Here is a 20,414-nt window from a genome sequence, read left to right on the forward strand (position 1 = left end):
ATATATATATTTAAAGCAAGACACCATAGTGATGGGCATTTCAAAGCAGACACAAAATACCTAATCAAAGTTCCCAGAAGTATGTTTGGTAAAAATTACAGAAAAATTAAACAGTTAAGCAAGTGATAATTTTCAAGATAATTAACAGTCAGTTACAGCCTAAATATAGTAGGAGAATTTCTCAGATTAAAATGATTTTTTTCTTATCTTATCTTTTCCATGAGATTTAATCATTAGAAAGCTATTTCCATTATGCCAAGCAGATCAAAAGCAAACATGTACAGGGAGCAGAGACCTGATACTTTCAGATATCACAAAGCCTCCCAGTACTCATGCAAAACCTCTGATCTCAATGTATCTCCCTGTCCAATGCATTGCAGGCATTTCTCACATGGGGTCCATTATGGACTGAGTGTCAGGTGTGGCACAGGAGCCCACAGGGAAATTTTTAGTATCCTGAAAAACAGAGTCTTCCTCAAATAACTTTTGGAAAAGGACCCTATGGGGAGAATCTCAATTACTGACCAACTGACCCTGATAATCTAAGTTGGATCCACACTGCTCCAGCTCCAATACACACTTAGTCAAAGCTCAAGACACTTCAGTACACACTCAGTTCAGTAGAGGGAAGCAAGGTAAGGATTTGGTGGATGGATTCTGTGTTCTTTGTCATCATTAACACTATATGGATCTTCTTTTTCTCTCTCCCAACATCCATTCTGCACCCCTGTCCCTTTTCTATCATTCCCTTTCCATAAACGATTGACAGCCCTTCCTATATCTTTCTTCCCCCACTGCTCCTCTCTCCATCTTGAAGTGTCTCTCTGCCTCTGCATCCAAAGTGGTCTACACCGACAAGCCTTTCTCCATGTCTCTCTCTGTTACTAAGACCCCTCAAGGCCATTATGGGCTCTGGAGATCTCACACGCAGAACCTAGCAGTTCCATGCCAAGAGGCCTGGGTGCAACTTGAAAAATCAGTGAAACACGGCATGGGGAAAGTCTGAGACACTGATACCCCATCTGTTCTCTGCCTACAGGTGCATGTGATAGGGGCAGAAGGAGAGACCACCATCCAGCAGCAGAGGTTTCATGATGACTGACCTGAGGACCACATCCCTGCCTCCAATAGAATCCAGCCTGGAAAATGGAACCATATATAATGGGAGCTATTTCAATAGATCCAAACCAATTAGCGATGACCATGTACTGACAGCACTATTTAGTATTACTCTGATCGTGTGCCCATTGGGGCTGGTGGGAAATGGGGTGGTGCTCTGGATCCTTGGCTTCCGTGTTAAGAGGTACCCCATTCACCGTCTATGTCCTCAACCTGGCTGCTGCTGACTTCAGCTTTCTCCTCTGCTTGGCTCTTATCCTAATAGTCATTATATTGGTTTTATTTTACTTACTTAGGTACTTGGAATTGTTGCTGGTGTTCACGTTAGCCTCCAGCGTATCCCTCCTGACAGCCATCAGTGCGGAAGGTGCGTGTCTGTCGTTTTCCTCACTCAGGGCCCAATCTTGGTGCCACTGAAATCGGGGGCATCATTTCCTATGAATTTAATACGAGTAGAGTCAGGACCATACTGTTCATTTCCCTATAATGAAATAAAAATCTCTGATCATGAATCTCTCCTTGGATGTTCTGTTTCTCCAAAGTAAAGCACATTAGCTTGATCTGATGTAAGAAGATTCTAAACTAACTCAGCCCTGACATAGGAAATTGAGGCAAAGGGCTACGCCCAAAATATTGCAAGGAGGATGTTTCATTATTTGTAGATGCACTTTCCAGGCACTGAAGCAGCATTTTCCCACATCACTGCTGTGTTTTCTTCCCTTAGTAAAACTTTGCTTGTGTTACACACAAAGTTAGTGCATGCAGTAATACAAGGATTGCTTCAGAGAGGTAGCCAAGGTGGTGTTCAGTTTTCCCAGATTTCTGGCTGGCAGGTTTGGGCTGGTTCTGTTTTGTACTGTTTGGAAGCCAACCCCAAGTGGCAAACGGGTCACTCTGATAATGATGTGCTCTCAGGTGTGTTACTGCCTCCTCTGTAGCGGCTGTTTGCAAATAGCATCTCGCCTCCTGTAAATTAGACTTGGTAATAGAGGAGTGAACATGTGCAGATTTGGAAAAAAACGGTCTCAGAAGAAGAACTGAAATCCCAGCTTAAAGCAGCCTGTCATGAGGGCTCCTGTGCAGGGACAACCCCACAAAATGCACAGGATGACCAATCCTCGCAGGCACCCCCGCTACCCTGAAGCAAATTCTTTCCAGTAATCGCACATCATTCCTCAGGAACCCACCCCTGCAGTGAACTCCATTGACAACTCTGTCCACAGATCTGTAAAAGTGACATCATCACTGGACCTAACCACATAAGCCACCATATCAGAGGCTCATGCAACTGCACATCCACTAATGTGATATTTGTAGGCCGACCATACGGCCTGGATTTTCTGGGACAGTCCCGATTTGAAATCTCCTATCCCTGTGTCCCCATAAAGCACTGAAATGTCCTGGAAAGGTGAAGCGCAGCTAGAAGTGGCTGTGCACTGCTGTTTGCCCTCCCCTCCCACAGCTGGGGGAACAGCAGCACGGGGATATTTCCTGGAGGGTTTTCCCGCTGCTCCGCAATCCAGTCAATAGGAGCAATGAGAGGCAGTGCTTGGGGCATGCAGTTTTGGGAGCTGCATGAAAACATGTAAGTGGCCTCTCTTTCCCTTGTGCTCAGACCCCGCACTCTCAGACTGCTCACTGCCACTCTGCCAAGACACCACATCCCCAGCCTGCCTCCACTGAGACCCCGCACTAAGGATGTAAGAAGTGCAGCAGTCCCAAACCCAGTGTGAGCCAGGACACAGCACTCCCTGCTCACGCCAGTCCCCCACTGCACCTCTGGCTTTTAAATGTAGACAAGTAAGCTCTGCAGAGTGCACTGCTTGGGTCAATCATACAGTCTCAGCAGACCTCTTAGAATTGAGGGTGTTTATGATAGAAAAAATTCTGCATTTAATTTTCCTCTTGCAGGTTTCTCCTCACCAACACTTTCAACCCAGCACTTTTCTCCTGTTCTGATTATTGTAGGAACCATCTTGCACTGTCCACCAGGTGCATGTTGACCAAGCCAATTTTTTCCATCTGTAGTGTCTAACTCAACCACACCCACGGGAAAAAGACCCCCCCCCAACCCATCAGTCTGGTCTTTCTTTAATTGTCAGCAACAAAACTACAATTTAAAATTGGCTTTCAGTCCAGTGAGAGCATTGTCCAGTGTTCTTCTCCCACACAGTGAAACACACTCAGACTGTGATTCCTCTTGGGATGCAGGGTGAGTGGGGAGCTGTCTCTCAGGCTAAGAGGCATCAGCCTGGAATAAACCCTTTTTCCTCCTTTTCAGATTAATCAGCCTGACCAGAAGACCAATGTTCAGGCTCAAAACCAGTGACCTAGGTTAGCTGTCCAGCTGCATTTGTATATGCACTGCACTGCACATTTCTCCACCACTCCGAATATTTCAGCTGACACAATTTGTGTAGAATTTTACAGCCTATATTCAAACTCTTTTCTTGAACGTGAACCTTTCAACACCAACTTCAGGGGGTAGTCGAATTAGTCTGTAGAGGATAAACTGAAAAAAACAAGAAATGGTCTGGTAGCACTTTATAGACTAACAAAACATGTAGATGGGATCATGAGCTTTCATGGGCACAGCTCATCTGAAGAAGTGCCCATGAAAGCTCATGATACCATCTACATCAGGGTTTCCCAACCTATGGTTCGGGATGCAAATATGGGTCGCCATCACATTCCAAAAGGGTCGCCAAGTGTCTCCCCAGGTGGCTCTGCCCTCCCTCCTCCCCCCATTTTTGAATTGCCTTGGGTCACCAAGTCTTCCTGAATTGTCAAAATGAGTCCTCATTTGGAAAAGGTTGGGAACAGCTGATCTACCTGTATTGTTAGTCTTTAAAGTGCTTCCAAAACATTAGTTGTTTTTTAAGTTTCTCTTTCAGCACCAGTTCTTCAGGCTCATATAGCTCAATACAGGATAGACAGCGTGGGCTTTAGCAACTTCCTATGCCTCCTAAACCCCTGATGGACTAGCCATACAATCAGCCATAGAATAGAGATATTATTGACCTAGGATTACCTGTTGACATGCTGATCAGCTGACTTGCTCCTGTGGCAGCACCAGATATCGCTAGAGAGTTCCTTGTGGACACCCTACAGCTCCATCCCACTCTCTGTAGCTTAGACACACCTAAATATTGAAATGAAATGCTAGAGTGTGTGGTGAGTAGATTGTAACCCTGAAGAGCCAGGTTCACGTGCAGATTGCTGGACAGCGCAGCTGGCAAGCAGGGCTCGCCACGGTTCGGCAAGCCCTGATTATGAGGCTCTTCCTACATATTTTGAATGGGAAATCTCAGAAAATAATGGCCCAATAGCCATGTACAGCCTGAATAAACTCTGACACTAATTATCATTTCACGGTAGCTGTATGAAATGTCTTACATGAATTAGCAGAACTGACCAAATGCTGTCAATAGAGCTCTTTAACAATGGAAGCTGTACACTTAGCAAGGGCCTGGATCCGCCAGATCAGAGGGCCGTACTTCAGAGAAACAGCCTATTAGAGCAGAGGTCTCCAACCTTCTTAACCACAAAATTGTGTTTTCAATTTAAGTGCAATGTAAGGTCTACCTCAAACTCAATCAGCCCAGCAGCACTTCCTTTCCCAATCGTTCTCTGAGGCCTCCCTCTGCTCATTCCATCCCGCTTCTTTCCCCATCCTCACTCACTTTCACCAGGCAGGGGTAGGGGTTTAGGGTGCAGGCTCTGGCCTTTGGTCATGCGGTTTGGAATGTGGGAGGGGCTCTGGGCTTAGCCCAGGGTGGGGGATTGGGTCCAGGAGCGGTTTCAGGGTGCAAGCTGTGGGAAGGAGTTTTGGTGCAGGGAGACTCATGTCTGGGGCAGGAGGTTGGGTGCAGGAGGAGGTTCGGGGCTGGTACAGGTGTTCAAGGATCAGGCTCTGGCTGGGTACCATTCAACTGAGATGGCTTCCAGGTGGCAGAGTAGTGGGGCTAAGACAGGCTTACTCCACCCCTGGCCCTGCACCACTCCTGAAAGCAGCTGGTATATAGAGCAATGGCACCATGTGCTTTCCCTCATCTACAGGTACTGAGCTCACAGCTTCTACTGGCCACTGTTACTGATCAATGGGAGCTGCAGGAGCGGTGTCTGCCGGCAAGGAAAGCCTGTGGAGACCCCCTGCTCTGCCTCTCTCAGGGACTAGAGGGACGTGCCAGCTATTTCCAGGAGCAGCACTGACCACAGGGATAATTGCTCAGCCACGACAGTTTAGGCTTGTTAGAATTCACCACTCAACGGACTAAATTTAAGTGCAAGAGAGAGGAAAATTACATAATGCCCATCAAAAATAAAAAATACTCCCCTTTGTAAGCAGTACAAGAAATAACAAACCCTTCCCCCCTCCACCCCCGACCATCATCATGTGTATTAGGTCGGGAGATGAGAGGGAAGGACAGTTGGTGTTCGTGTGAGCGACAGAGATTTCCATTGCCAAGCTCCCTCCATCCCCTTCTCTCGGTGTGTAGGGATGGGTGACAGGAGTGGGGGGAGGAGGGACACCCTGACATCAACGTCCCCCTTGTCCCTCCCACATCCTGCACAGCCAGCAGGAAGCTCCCGGGAAGGGAGAGGGCAGCTACAAAGCAAAGGGCAGGAGCAGCAGACAGTGGGGGCAGGGGTGACTGAAGTGCCAGCGGTTGAGAACCTCCTGCCCAAGCCAGTCAGGGCTGGCTTTAGGAAGTGTGGAGCCCAATTCGAACAGTTTTGGTGGGGCCCTAACACCCAGGATTTTTTATTGAGCAAAAAAAAAAAAAAACCACCCCCACTCAAAACCACACAAATATCACATCAGAAGTAGATCTGATCACGAGGCATAATGGGGCTTTTGATGTCGACAGCTGAGCGTCCAGACGACTGTGCTGTGCCGACAAACAGCTGATCAGCACAGTGTGGCAGCGATTTTGATGTAAATGAAGCGGAAATTATTTAAATCACCGCTTCATTTTGCTATGTCTACAAACCTCATCTACATGGCTCCGTCGATGGAGCCATGTACTGTAGATATACCCATATTGCCTGCATATTGAGGACTCCCAAACAGACTCTACACCACCAGAAATAAAACATGTTTCCATCTTCTGTGCCTTTCAGTTAGATGTGATGTGATGGTAGACCCTAAGTCAGGTCATTTTAAGTTCAGGTCTTTTACCTTTTAATCAGACAAAATGGATAACAACATTTCACTCTCCCAGCTCCAAGTCTTAAGTGAATTTCAACACAAAAGAGCCAAAATTGGTCACCTTGACACAGCAAGTCTGTCTACTGATCTGTGTGGCAAAGTAAGTATGTCTATATAAATAAGGTCTGCTTGTGAAGCCTTCTCCTACAGTTGATTAGCAGATGGCAGTAGTTAGCTCATTCAGACCACTGGCTGATAATAGTTAGTCACCCTGACCAGTCATTAACCATAGTCATGGACTCACCCTACTCTCCCTTGTCTCTATGATTCTCTGCTGACCTGTGACAAAAAAGGAGGGTGGAAAGGGAAACTGAAGGGAGAGACCTCTCTAAATTGGATCCTCCCGTCTACCATCTCTGGTTCAACAGTGGCCTTTACCCTGTGCTCTCACTCATTCCTTACTCTCATAGGGTATGTCTACACTAAAGCATTATTTTGAAATATCTTATTTTGAAATAGTTTATTTTGAAATAACGTGTGTAGACACAAAATGCAGTTTGAAATAGCGTTTTGCTATTTTGAAATATTGCATCCACACTGGTAGAATGCTGAATCACATATAAGGCCAGTTGGAATGGGTTCTGACAGGGCATCAGGTCAGGAGTTACCTTGAGAGCTGTGCTTAAAGGGACCCCCTGGACATCTGGTTCTAAGGTTTCTCTGCTTGCTTGCCTACCTCGCTGAGGGACAGCAAAGCATTTTTTTTCTGTATACTCTGGTTGCCCTCACTCAGAACACCACAGCACTCTTCAGCATGAAGCCGGAGCCGCCCCAGGACACTGATGCTTCTCCTGGACGTGTTGCTGCGAGCCTGGCAGCACATTTTGCAGGCAGTAACAGTCTTCCTAGTTTGCCCCAATGAGGGCTTGTGCCTCATTCCTCCCTCACATCCTTCCGCTTACCCCTCTCTAGCTCCCTTTCCTGATGTACAGTAAAAAACACATGTGTTCATTACAACAAAGCCTCTTTATTGAACAAAACTGGGGTGGGAGGGGAATGAAACTGAGGTGAGACTGGGGAAAGAAGGTGGGAGAGGGGAGGAGGAAGGGTGGGAGGAGGGAGCTGAAAGGGGCAAGCAGGGAGAGGAAGGGGGAGAAGAAGCTCTGGGCTTAGGACTGGGGATCTTGCTGGCCCAACTGTCTCCCAGCACCGTCGGTGCCGGGGCCTTGGCGTCACTGGGGGTGAGGGGAGGGTGGGGAGGAAGAAGCAGGAGGGAGAGAAGGAGTGGGAGGAGGAGCGGTAGCTGGGGAGGCAGCAGGGGCTGGAGTAGCAGGGGGCAGCAAACTCTGCCCCAGGGTCAATGACCACATGAGGGGCACGGATCATCCTGCCCCCTAGGATTCAGTTCATGGAATCAAAATAGGGGAAGGAGGATGGGTCTGCCCCTGGTTGGGAGCTGCCCCCCGTGGTCCTGGCATACACCTGCTGCAGCTCCTTTATTTTCATGTGATCTTGCTCCTGGGTTCTCATGTGGCCTTTGGTGGCCAGGCTGGCAGCCATCCTGCCTGTAGACAGTTGTGTTCCTCTGTTTAGTGCGGAGATCATGGATGTTGGAGGCATCCCCCCAAACCTGAATTGAGCCCCTGATCTCCGCACTGGACTAGGCAGGTGCCTGCTTTTTCCAGCCCCTGGCAGGCTCCTGAGAGTTGTCAGACTGGTTCTGGGGAGTGGTGGAGGGCTGGCTGGCACTGGCTGCCTGGCTCATCTTTGGGCCACTGGGTCAGGTGCAGCAACTGCTGGCTCCGGCCTGGCAGGCTTCGAGCTGGCATAGGCACAGTGGCCAGAATCTACCCCTTTAAGGGCACCAGGGAGGGGGGAGGGAGAGGAGTTTTCTTCATTGTGCCCAGAGTGGCCACCAGAGCATCCTGGGAAGGGCTGGAGGCCACCTATTTTGAAATAAGCGTCTACACAGCGCTGATTTTGAAATAGCAATTTTGAAATTGGTGCTATTCCGCATGAAATGAGGTTTACCAATTTCAAACTGAGCCCTCCGCTATTTTGATTGGATTTTGAAATGGCGGTCTGGCTGTGTAGACTCTGGTAAAGTTATTTTGAAATAATGGCTGTTATTTCGAAATCACTTTGCTGTGTACACATACCAATACGGAACAGGGATTACAAACAGAAGTAAAAAAAAAATCAGATCATTCCATTCTTTCACTACATGATATTACAATATCTACTATGGAACTAAAAACAAAATAATAACGATAAAAGTCTGAATCATTTCTACAATAATAACCATAAGATTCCATATCTATTTCTACATAAAAATAATTGGACAGAGTATACATCATAAAACTGTGAAGCAAACGCACACATGGGCTTTCAAAGGGATTTCAAACCAATTCCTCTTTGCTGAAGCGAGTGCGCAAAATATACAAATCTCGACACCACAATAAACACCAACCCCTTTGCCCTGCCTTGCTTTCCCCACCATGCTGGTGCATGCATGGGGTGAAGCTAAGAGTCCCTTAGCGGGTGCCGGGTCCCCAGTCCTGCACATGGCTTCTCTTCTGAACCAGGTCACCTTATTCTCTTCCCTCTGCGCTCAGTGCTCTCCTCTCTCTGTCTCTCCAATGGCCAGTGACAGTCCCTCCCTTACAACCTGGCAATGCTGATAGATGGACTGAACTCTGACCGGTTGTGGGTTAGTTTGTATCATTGCCATTGGCACAAACAGGGAATGATTCAAATCCCAGCTGGGGATCAGCTCAAGCCCAAATAAACCTGTGAGTGTTTAAGGTGCCAAGACTCCCCATTGTTTGTGCAGACTCAGGATAACACAGCGATGCCCCTGAGACTTGTTCCCACTCAAGTCACTTGGATTTTCCAAACTGATTCCAGCGGGAGCCAGATCAGGCAACGGGAGACATATAGGTGGCTGACAGCAGCAAAGGAGCCCTGGGGATCCACACTAGGGCAGGGGTGGGGAAGAATTAAGAAGGTCCTTTCCCTTTCTGGGATGTAGGAAAATCTCCATGCCCAGAAAGGGTCTCCCAGGCTGGCTGCTGAAGGGATTTAAACAATTGTCTCCACTGGATCTCTGCTGGGGGTGTTTCTGTCTTCTCCACAATCTGCCTGCTCTTCAAATACCCTTCGAAGTGCAAGTTTGAGAGAGCCACGGAATCGCCGCTTCCTGTAGCTCCCGACGAGAAAGTAAATGACTGGGTTGATGCTGCTGCTTGCACAGGCCAGCGCATGAAACATGTCAGTGGGCTCATGTATGTCCATGTAGGTGAGGAGAAGGTCAACGCTCTGAGGGAGAGTGAAGAGGAGGAAGAAGAGGACGGTGAGCAGGATGACGACATAGAGTTTGCCGGGCGGGCGCCGCTGGGAGCTTCGTTGCACCTTGATGGAGAGGATCAGACTGGACAGAACCATGACGGGGGTGAATATCAGGACATTCAGAACAAAGACGTACAGGAGGGAATTGATACAGCTTTCACTGAGAACTAGACAAAAAATGCCCATAAACCAGCAAAGCAAGCTGGAGACAGCCCAGAGCAGAGCAGACACGATGGCAGACAAGTGCTTTGGCCGGCGGCAGCGGTGCCAGATGGGGTAGAGGACGGACACACACCTCTCGGTGCTGATGGCCGTCAGGAGGTACAGGCTGGTGCTGTACGTCCACAGACACAGCATTGTAATCAGAAATAATATGTAATGAAAGTCAGTATTGTCACAAAACAGATATTCCACCATGTAGGCGGCAAGATAGGCAAGCGAGTAGAGGAGGAAGCCAGTGTCGGCGACGGCCAGGTTGAGGACGTAGACGGTGAAGGGGTTCCTCTTCATGCGGAAGCCCAGGAACCAGAGGACGATCCCGTTCCCCACCAGCCCCAAAACGCTGATGATCACAGTGATGCTGATAAAGGTCACTTCAGGGGCATCAAACTCTGGGCATTCAGTGTCGTTATGTTCATATTCATAATCCCAGCCAGAGGCTGTTGGTGGCAGGGTCTCTCTGCTCAGTTCGGCCATCTTGGAACCACTGCTGCAGGATGCTGGTGTCCCCCGCTGCCTCTCTCTCGCACACTCCTGTGCTGTTGGGAGAGAGCAGATGGGGAAATTGGTGACTGACCTCCCAGGTCTGTGTTTTCACTGCTTGTTCTAGCCCCTCCTCAGCCTCCAGCCCTGGACCATCCGCACACAGTGGCTTTGGAGATGCTGGGGACAGAGAAAGACATGGAGAAAGGCCCAGAGAAGGGGAGCAGCCTGGACCGACAGCAAGTGGCAGAGAGAAAATTTAACCCAGGGAGAAAGCTGGACAGACAGACAAAGAGAGAGAAGCAGAAATGGGGCAGGGTGTTGGCTGGCCACGAATTGTCAGGAAACAGCATGCGGGGGAAGGAGGGAGAGACGATAGTGGGAGAGAAAAAGAATAACCCTGTCTAATCAATCAATGGTGACAATGAGCAGTGAATCCTTCCAGCCGTCCCTTACCTGCTTTCCTCCCGAACTGCGTGTTTACTTCAGAATCTCAGTATCCCATGGTCACTAAGTGCATTTCTCCAGGGAGGATCTTCTTGTGCACGTTTTCCAAGCAATCGTCTGTTACCCAGGTGTGGAAGATGTCCCTGCCAGTCCCGATGCAGCTACTGCACCCAGCGCCTGCCAACTGTAGGCAGAGAACTGTCTTGCCCACACTGGAGGGTGGGACACAGAGACAACGGTATCCGGAGGTCTCATGAGCACGGGGTGGCCTGATAAGATCTCTGCACATTGGTCCTGCTCCACTTAACAAAGATGAAGTGGCTGGCCCAAGATTAAATCAGACGAGATTGATGTCGTAGGAAGCTGTTATGGGGCAGATAAATGCAGCCTTGGGAGGGTCACATATTTTCGTCTTTTTTTTATGTTGATATATTAGGATTTGTATACACTACAACGTTAATTCGAACTAGCTTAGTTCGAATTAGTTAATTCGAATTAAGCTAATTCGAACTAACGGATCCAGACTAAAAAACTAGGTCGAATTAGCGTTTTGCTAATTCAAACTAGTTGTCCACATTAAGTGGACCCTGAACCGGGGTTAAGGATGGCCCGAAGCAGTGCCGGCAGGGCATCAGAGGAGGACTTAGAGCATGGAGATGCTGTCTCAGGCTAGCCAAGGGCTGTGCTTAAAGGATCCCGACCCCCACCCCAGACAGACAGTTCTCAGGGGTGCCCCGCTTGCAAAGCAGTCCTGGATGGGATTGCCCGGAGTATTCACACTGGGCACATCACACCACTCGGCCATCAGCCCAGCTGCACTCGCCGCAGGCTGCCACCTGGGGAGAGGGAGCAATTGGGGGGCTGCAGGAGAGCTTCCACCCCCAGAAGCCCGCAGAGCCAGCCCAGTCCTCCCCATCGGGGGCTCGTACCCCATTCCTCCCTCACCTTCTTCCACTTACCCTTCCCTAGCCCCCCTTCTTGATGTACAAAATAAAGATAACGTGTCTTCCAAAATGGAATCTGTTTTTATTGAACAAAACTGGGGGAGACTGGGAAAAGGAGGTGGGAGAGGGGAAGAGAGAGGCTGGGAGAGGAGAGGGCAACTAAAATGATCAGGGGTTGGGAACAGGTCCCATATGAAGAGAGGCTAAAGAGACTGGGACTTTTCAGCTTAGAAAAGAGGAGACGGAGGGGGGACAGGATAGAGGTCTCTAAAAGCAGGAGTGGGGTGGAGAGGGTGCATACAGAAATGTTCTTCATTAGTTCCCATAAAGAAGGACTAGAGGACACCAAAGGAAAGGAATGGGTAGCAGGCTTCAAACTAGTAACAGAAAGTTGTTCTTCACAAAGCAAAGAGTCAACTTGCGGATCTCCTTGCTGCAGGAGGCTGTGAAGGCTAGAACTAGAACAGAGTTTAAAGGGAAGTGAGATCAAGTCATGGAGGTTGGGTCCATGGAGTGCTATTAGCCAGGGGGTAGGAGTGGTGTCCCTGCTCAAGGTTTTTGGAAGGCTGGAGAGGGATGGCACGAGACAAATGGATTGGTCACTTCTTCCAGGGTCCCTAGGGTTGGCCGCTGTCAGCAGACAGGCTACTGGGCTAGATGGACCTTTGGTCTGACCCAGGATGGCCATTGTAAGCTCAGGACTCAGGGTCGGGGGTCTCAGTGGACCCCCTTGATTCTCTTGCACACCTGCTCCTGGGTGGCCAGGCTGGCAGCTCTCCTGCCCTAGCTGGCCACTTTCCTGTGCCTAGTGCAGAGATCGTGGACGAGGTCTACGATGTCCGCACTAGCCCAGATGGGTGCCCGCCTCTTGCGGTCCAGGGCAAGCTCCCGGGAGCCGCCAGCGTGGTCCCGGGAAGAGGGGGTGGGCTGGGGGACATCGGGTGGGTGGCTCGATCCGTGCCAGGTGCAGGGTCTGCTGGCTGGGTGCTGGCAGGCTTGCACCTGGCACGGGCACCGTAGCCAGCCCATGGCCCTTTAAGGAGTCCGGGACCATGAGGGGGGCATACAAGTTTCCCTGGTGTTGGCCAGAGTGGCCACCAGGGAAACCTTGGGAGGGCTAGCCTCCCACTAGTTCGAATTAAGGGGCTACATAGCCCTTAATTCGAACTAGTAAGTTCCAACTAGGCTTAATCCTCGTGGAATGAGGTTTACCTAGTTCAAACTAAGCGCTCCGCTAGTTCGAATTAAGTTCGAACTAACGGAGCGCTAGTGTAGCGCCTATGAAAGTTAGTTCGAACTAACGGATGTTAGTTCGAACTAACTTTGTAGTGTAGACATACCCTTAGGTTTTTGTTCTTTGATGACTATCTCCATCCTAGAGCAGAGTCTCCCAGGCTGAGCACTGTAGGAATGGTTTGGGTAGGAAGCTCTCAACCGCTAGCACTTCATTTCACCCTCCACCCGCTGTCATGCTGCTCCTGTCCTCTGCCTTGGAGGTGGGCCCCCGGGAGCTTCCTGCTGGCTGTGAGGGATATGGGAGAGAGAAGGGAGGGCTGATGTCAGGGTGTCCCTCCTCCCCCCACTTCTGTACCTTGAGTGTACCCTCCACACACAGAGATAAGGGGATGGCAAGAGCTTGGCAATGCAAATCTCTGTCGCTCACACACTGCATCTGCCTCTGTCACTCTCACAAACACCAATTGTCCTTCACTCATCTCCCGACTGAATAGACATGCTGGGTGGGGGGTTGTTACTTCTTGTACTGCTCACAAAGTGGCTTATTTTTTTATTTTTGATGAGTCTGAGTATAAAGCAAGAAATCAAAGAACTTGGGAAAGGTCCCGTGAGGGCTTCCTAATCCGTCCCCACCCTGACTCGGAGCAGAGTCCTGCCCTAGAGCAGATCTCCAGGGCTTTGTGCAGTTGTAATGACACCAGTGAGTCTCGTGGGACCAATCCCCCTGGACCCAGATCAGAACGTCTGGCAATAGGAGTGGGAAGAGAAATGGGCCCCTCAAAGTCTGATTCACTTTGTTTTAAAAAAAATGCCACAGGTGCATCATGTCACCTGAGGGGGCCCCGCCTCTCCCAACAGCACAGTGCGGTGCCCCGGGGGTGCCCCTCGCCAGCCCTGCCGCTTGGGCTGGCTCTGACTCCAGCCCTCCAAGCTGTAAGGAAGAAGCTGTAGGTAAGGAGGGGGGGAATAAGAGGAAGGAATGGGAGAGGAAGGGGCTTTTGTGGTGGGGGAGTGTGGACGAGGAAGAAAGGGGAAGGAGCTTGTATGGAGGGGGAGGGAAGAGGGGGAAAAGGAGAAAGGCACCGGGTAGAGGAGACACAAATGCTAGGGGGGAAGTGGAGACAATGAGGAAAAGGGCAGGAGGGGGGGTGTCAGTGGGAGGGAGGGCAGGGTGATGCAGGGAGAGGAGAGGGTAAGGCCATTGTGAATCCCCTGGCACCTGCACCTTCCCTTAGCCTTGCACCCTCCTGGTTCCTCCCCCTTCCCTTACTGCCCCTGTTCCCTTTGACCCTCTTTTTCCCTGATGCCCACCCCCTCACCACTCTTTGCCCCATTCCCCTCATGCCCCTGTGCCCTCACACGTGCCTTGCTCCATCCCCACCTTTCTCATGCCCACACCTTCTTTCAAGCCTTCTCCCAGCACCTCCCCCTTTCCCTCTAGCCCCAAATGCCCTTCCCCTCTCCTGTCCTCTCCCAGCATCACCCTGCCTCCCCCCCCACAGACACCTCCCCTCCTGCTCTGTCCCTCATTGTCTGCACTTGGCCCCCTGCATTTGTCTCTTGGTGCCTTCCACTTTCTTCCCCTCCCCCTCTACACAAGCCCCTTTCCTTTCCCCTCCTTTGCTGCCCATGTCCCTTCCCCGTCATGGGATGAGGTTTACCGGGGAGGTAGACAAATGCCTTTGATGTTGACTGCGGAGCATCCAGGCTACAGCACTGTGCCGACAAACAGCTGATCGGCACGGCGCGGAAGCCATTTTAATTTAAATGAAGCTGCAATTATTTAAATCGTTACTTCATTTTCCTATGTCTCCAAAGGCAATCTACCTGGCTCCGTCGACAGAGCCATGTAGTGTAGACTTACCCTTAGTGGCTACTGGTCTCATTCTAGTAACTGTGATTAGTGGTCTCCTCAATAAAAATAATCAATGAAGTAATTTCTTGCATCAAAACAAAATGTTTAAATTTGTTCCACAAATCACAACACAAAAGAGAGGACCAATACACTTTTACATGTATAAACTCATAACGTTTTTTCCATATGTGTCAAGTCAAGAGACATAATCTTTAATTTCAAACATAAACTATAACCAAATTATACAATCTACTCGCCTACGGCGAGTAGATTGTAACCCGGAAGAGCCCGGTTTGAGCGATCTGCGCATGTACAGAACGATTTGCGCTTGCGTAGATCGCCGGACAGCGATGCTGGCAAGCCGGGCTCGCTGCAGTTCGGCGAGCCCTGATTATAACAACTATTTCATTTCATGTATCAATATTAATCATAACTAATTTTGTTTGGTATGGCACAAATGGAGAACTTTGTTTTATGCCTCAAAGCACAGATACATGAAGATACCTAATGGTTACTGAAAATGTTGCGATATTAATTTTCTTTTTATTTCATTTTATAATAATAAAATATTTAAAGTCATGCAACTTCTAATTATCCCTTGTTTTAGTATTCTTTCTTCCATAATACGGTGGCACACATCCGAGCAAGCGAACATGACATAATTCAAAATGACCTGCACAAACTGGATAAATAGTCTGAGGTTAATAGGATGAAGTTTAATAAGCACAAATGCAAAGGACTTCTCCTAGGAAGAAACAATTCGTTTCACACATACAGAATTGGAAGCGACTGTCTAGGAAGGAGCACAGCAGAAAGGGATCTGGGGATCATAGTGGACCTCAAGCTAAATATGAGTCAACAATGTGACACAGTTGCTAAAAAAGCAAACATGATTCTGGGCTGCATTAACAAGAGTGTTGTGAGCAAGACAAGAGAAGTCATTCTTTCACTCTACTCTGCGCTGAATAGGCCTCAGTTAGAGTATTGGGTCCAGTTCTGCGCACCACATGTCAAGAAAGATGTGGAGAAATTAGAGAAGGTCCAAAGAAGAGCAATAAAAATGATTAAAAGGACTAAAAAACATGACCTAAGAGGGAAGGCTGAAAGAATTGGGCTTGTTTAGTTTAGAAAAGAGAAGACTGAGGGGGGACATGATAGCAGTTTTCAAGTAGCTAAAAAGGTGTTACAAGAAGGAAGGAGAAAAATTGTTCTCCTGGGCGTCTGAGGATAGGACAAGAAGCAATGGGCTTAAATGGCAGCAAGAGGTATTTAAAAAGAAACTTCCTGCTTGTCACTGGACAAGCACTTAAACATTGGAATAAATAGCCTAGGGAGGTCACCAGTTCACCTTATTCTTTTCCCTCTGCGCTCAGTGCTCTTCTCTCTCTGTCTCTCCAATGGCCAGTGACAGGCTCTCCCTTACAACCCAGCAATGCTGATAGATGGACTGATCTCTGACCGGTTGTGGGTTAGTTTGTACCACTGCCATCAGCACAAACGGGGAATGATTCAAATCCCAGCTGGGATCAGCTCAAGCCCAAATAAACCTGTGAGGGTATGTCTACACTACAGCGCTAATTCGAACTAACTTAGTTCGAATTAATTAACTCGAACTAAGCTAATTCGAATTAGTGCATCCAGACTTAAAAACTAGTTCGAATTAGCATTTTGCTAATTCGAACTAGCATGTCCACACGGAGTGGACCCTGAACTGGGGTTAAGGATGGCCGGAAGCAGTGCCGGCAGAGCATCAGATGAGGACTTAGAGCGTGGAGCTGCTGCTTCAGGCTAGCCGAGGGCTGTGCTTAAAGGGTCCCGACCCCCATCCCGGACAGACAGTTCTCAGGGGTTCCCCGCTTGCAAAGCAGTCCTGGCTTGGAGTGCCCTGAGTGCCCACACTGGGCACATCACAGCACTCGGCCATCAGCCCAGCTGCACTTACCGCAGGCTGCCATCTGGGGAGAGGGGTCAATCGGGGGGCTGCAGGAGAGTTTCCACCCCGAGGAGCCCACAGAGCCACCCCAGTCCTCCCCATCGGGGGCTCGTACCCCATTCTTCCCTCACCTCCTTCCACTTACCCCTCCCTAGCCCCCCTTCCTGATGTACAAAATAAAGGACATGTGTGTTCAAAAATAGAAACTCTCTTTATTTAACAAAACTGGGTGAGACTGGGAAAAGGAGGTGGGAGAGGGGAAGAGAAAGGGTGGGAGAGGGGAGGGCAACTACAATGATGAGGGGTTTGGAACAGGTCCCATATGAAGAGAGGCTAAAGAGACTGGGACTTTTCAGCTTAGAAAAGAGGAGACTGAGAGGGGATAGGATAGAGGTCTATAAAAGCATGAGTGGTGTGGAGAGGGTGCATACAGAAAAGTTGTCCATTAGTTCCCATAATAGAAGGACTAGAGGACACCAAATGAAAGGAATGGGTAGCAGGCTTCAAACCAATAACAGAAAGTTCTTCTTCACAAAGCAAAGAGTCAACTTGTGGATCTCCTTGCTGCAGGAGGCTGTGAAGGCTAGAACTAGAACAGAGTTTACAAAGAAGTGAGATAAAGTCATGGAGGTTGGGTCCATGGAGAGGTATGAGCCAGGGGGTAGGAGTGGTGTCCCTGGCCTCTGTTTGTGGAAGGCTGGAGAGGGATGGCACGAGACAAATGGCTTGGTCACTGTCTTTGGTCCATCCCGTCCAGGGTCCCTAGGGTTGGCCGCTGTCGGCAGACAGGCTACTGGGCTAGATGGACCTTTGGTCTGACCCAGTACGGCCATTCTAAGCTCAGGGCTCAGGGTCGGGATCTCACTGGACCACCTTGATTTTCATGCAAACCTGCTCCTGGCTGGCCAGGCTGGCAGCTCTCCTGCCCTAGATGGCCACTTTCCTGTGCCTAGTGCGGAGGTCGTGGATGAGGTCCACGATGTCCGCACTAGACCAGGCGGGTTCCTGCCTCTTGCAGTCCTGGGCAGGCTCCCGAGAGCCGCCAGCCTGGTCCCGGGAAGAGGGGGACGGCTCGGTGGCAGCGGGTGGCTGTCTCAAGCCGTGCCAGGTGCAGGGTCTTCTGGCTGGGTGCTGGCAGGCTTGCACCTGGCACAGGCAACATAGCCAGCCCGTGCCCCTTTAAGGGGTCCGGGGCCGGGAGGGGGGCATACGAGTTTCCCTGGTGTTGGCCAGAGTGGCCACCAGGGAAAGCTGGGGAGGGCTAGCCTCCCACTAGTTCGAATTAAATGGCTACACAGCCCTTAATTCGAAGTAGTTAATTCGAACTAGGCGTTAGTCCTCGTAGAATGAGGTTTACCTAGTTCGATTTAAGCGCTCTGCTAGTTCGAATTAAGTTCGAACTAGTGGGTCGCATGTGTAGCGCCTATCAAACTTAATTCGAACTAACATCTGTTAGTTCGAATTAACTTTGAAGTGTAGACATACCCTGAGTGTTTAAGATGACAAGACTCCTCATCGTTTGTGCAGACTCAGGCTAACACAGTGATGCCCCTGAGACTTGTTCCCACTCAAGTCACTTGGACTTTCCAAACTGATTCCAGCGGGAGCCAGATCAGGCAAAGGGAGAACTATTGGTGGCTGACAGCAGCAAAGGAGCCCTGGGGATCCACACTAGGGCAGGGGTGGGGAAGAATTAGGAAGGTCCTTTCCCTTTCTGGGATGTAGGGAAATCTCCATGCCCAGAAAGGGTCTCCCAGGCTGGCTGCTGAAGGGATTTAAACAGCCATCTCCTTTGGGTCTGTGCTGGGGGCGTTTCTGTCTTCTCCGGAATCTGCCTGCTCTTCAAAAACCCTCTGGAGTGCGAGTTTGAGAGAGCCACGGAATCGCCGCTTCCTGTAGCTCCCGACTAGATAGTAAATGACTGGGTTGATGCTGCTGCTTGCACAGGTCAGCGCATGTAACAACTCAGTAAGTGCAGGTAAGCGCAGGTAGGTGAGGAGAAGGTCGACACTCTCAGGGAGAGTGAAGAGGAGGAAGAAGAGGACAGTGAGCAGGATGACAACATAGAGTTTGCCGGGCGGGCGCCGCTGGGAGCTTCGTTGCACCTTGATGAAGAGGATCAGACTGGACAGAACCATGGCAGGGGAGAATATCAGGACATTCAGAACAAAGATGTACAGGAAGGAAGTGAAACAAATTTCACTGACGAGAACTAGACAAAAAATGCCCACAGAACAGCAAAGCAGGCTGGAGAGAGCCCAGAGCAGGGCAGACACGGTGGCAGACAAGTGCCTTGGCCGGTGGCATCGGTGCCAGATGGGGTAGAGGACGGACACGCACCTCTCGGTGCTGATGGCCGTCAGGAGGTACAGGCTGGTGCTGTACATCCACAGACACAGCACTGCAAACAGGGATAATATGTCACAAAACAGATATTGAACCGTGTAAGCGGCAAGATAGGCAAGTGTGAAGAGGAGGAAGCCAGTGTCGGCGATGGCCAGGTTGAGGACGTAGACGGTGAAGGGGTTCCTCTTCATGCGGAAGCCCAGGAACCAGATGACGATCCCGTTCCCCACCAGCCCCAACAGGCAGATGATCAGAGTGATGCTGAGAAAGGTCACTTCAGGGGCATCAGACTCTCGGCATTCAGTGTCGTTATGTTCATATTCGTAATCCCAGCCAGAGGCTGTTGGTGGCAGGGTCTCTCTGCTCAGTTCGGCCATCTTGGAACCACTGCTGCAGGATGCTGGTGTCCCCCGCTGCCCTTCTCTCGCACGCTCCTGTGCTGTTGGGAGAGAGCAGATGGGGAAATCTGTGACTGACCTCCCAGCTCTGTGTTTTCACTGCTTGTTCTAGCCCCTCCTCAGCCTCCTGCCCTGGACCAGCCGCACCCAGTGGCTTTGGAGATGCTGGGGACAGAGAAAGACATGGAAAAAGGCCCAGAGATGGGGAGCAGCCTGGAGTGACAGCAAGTGGCAGAGAGAAAATTAAACCCAGGGAGAAAGCTGGACAGACAGACAGACAAAGAGAGAGAAGCAGAAATGGGGCAGGGTGTTGGCTGGCCATGGATTGCCAGGAAACAGCATGCGGGGGAAGGAGGGAGAGACGAGAGTGGGAGAGAAAAAGAATCATGCTGTCTAATCAATCAATGGTGACAATGAGCAGTGAATCCTTCCAGCCGTCCCTTACCTGTCTTCCTCCCAAACTGCGTGTTTACAGGAGCCGGGCTGGGCTGGATCCACTTCAGAATCTCAGTGTCTTATGGTCACAAACTGCAATTCTCCAGGGAGGATTTTCTTGGGCACGTTTTCCAAGCAATCGTCTGTTACCCAGGTGCAGAGGATGTCCCTGCCAGTCCCGGTGCAGCTTCTGCACCCAGCGCCTGCCAACTGTAGGCAGAGAATTGTCTTGCCCACACTGGAGGGTGGGACACAGAGACAACGGTATCCGGAGGTCTTGTGAGCATGGGGTGGCCGGATAAGTTCTCTGCACATTGGTCCTGCTCCCCTTAACAAAGAGGAAGTGGCTCGCCCAAGATAAAATCAGATGAGATTGATGTCGTAGGAAGCTGTTATGGGGCAGATAAATGCAGCCTTGGGGAGGGTCACATATTTTCGTCTTTTTTTTATGTTGATATATTAGGTGTTTGTTCTTTGATGACTATCTCCATCCTAGAGC

At 49.9% G+C, this 20,414-nt stretch overlaps 2 protein-coding genes across 2 annotated transcripts; both read right to left on the reverse strand.

Moving 5' to 3' along the window:
- Positions 1–7,171: 7,171 nt before the first annotated feature.
- Positions 7,172–11,080, reverse strand: LOC102447570 (proto-oncogene Mas-like). The gene is made up of 2 exons (XM_075928506.2): positions 10,778–11,080; positions 7,172–10,377 (listed from the first exon to the last, which is right to left on the reverse strand). Exon 2 carries the CDS (start codon positions 10,313–10,315, stop codon positions 9,353–9,355), a length of 963 nt encoding a protein of 320 aa, XP_075784621.2. The 5' UTR covers positions 10,316–10,377; positions 10,778–11,080; the 3' UTR covers positions 7,172–9,352.
- A 6,319-nt stretch (positions 11,081–17,399) lies between these two features.
- On the reverse strand, positions 17,400–20,154 carry LOC102450657 (mas-related G protein-coupled receptor member H-like). Its single transcript, XM_089778758.1, has one exon. The coding sequence runs from the start codon at positions 19,457–19,459 to the stop codon at positions 18,512–18,514; it is 948 nt and encodes a 315-aa protein (XP_089634884.1). The 5' UTR covers positions 19,460–20,154; the 3' UTR covers positions 17,400–18,511.
- Positions 20,155–20,414: the final 260 nt, after the last annotated feature.

This window comes from Pelodiscus sinensis, chromosome 5 (genome assembly GCF_052426305.1).
Source record: "Pelodiscus sinensis isolate ZL-2025 chromosome 5, ASM5242630v1, whole genome shotgun sequence".
Lineage (NCBI taxonomy): Eukaryota > Metazoa > Chordata > Testudines > Trionychidae > Pelodiscus > Pelodiscus sinensis.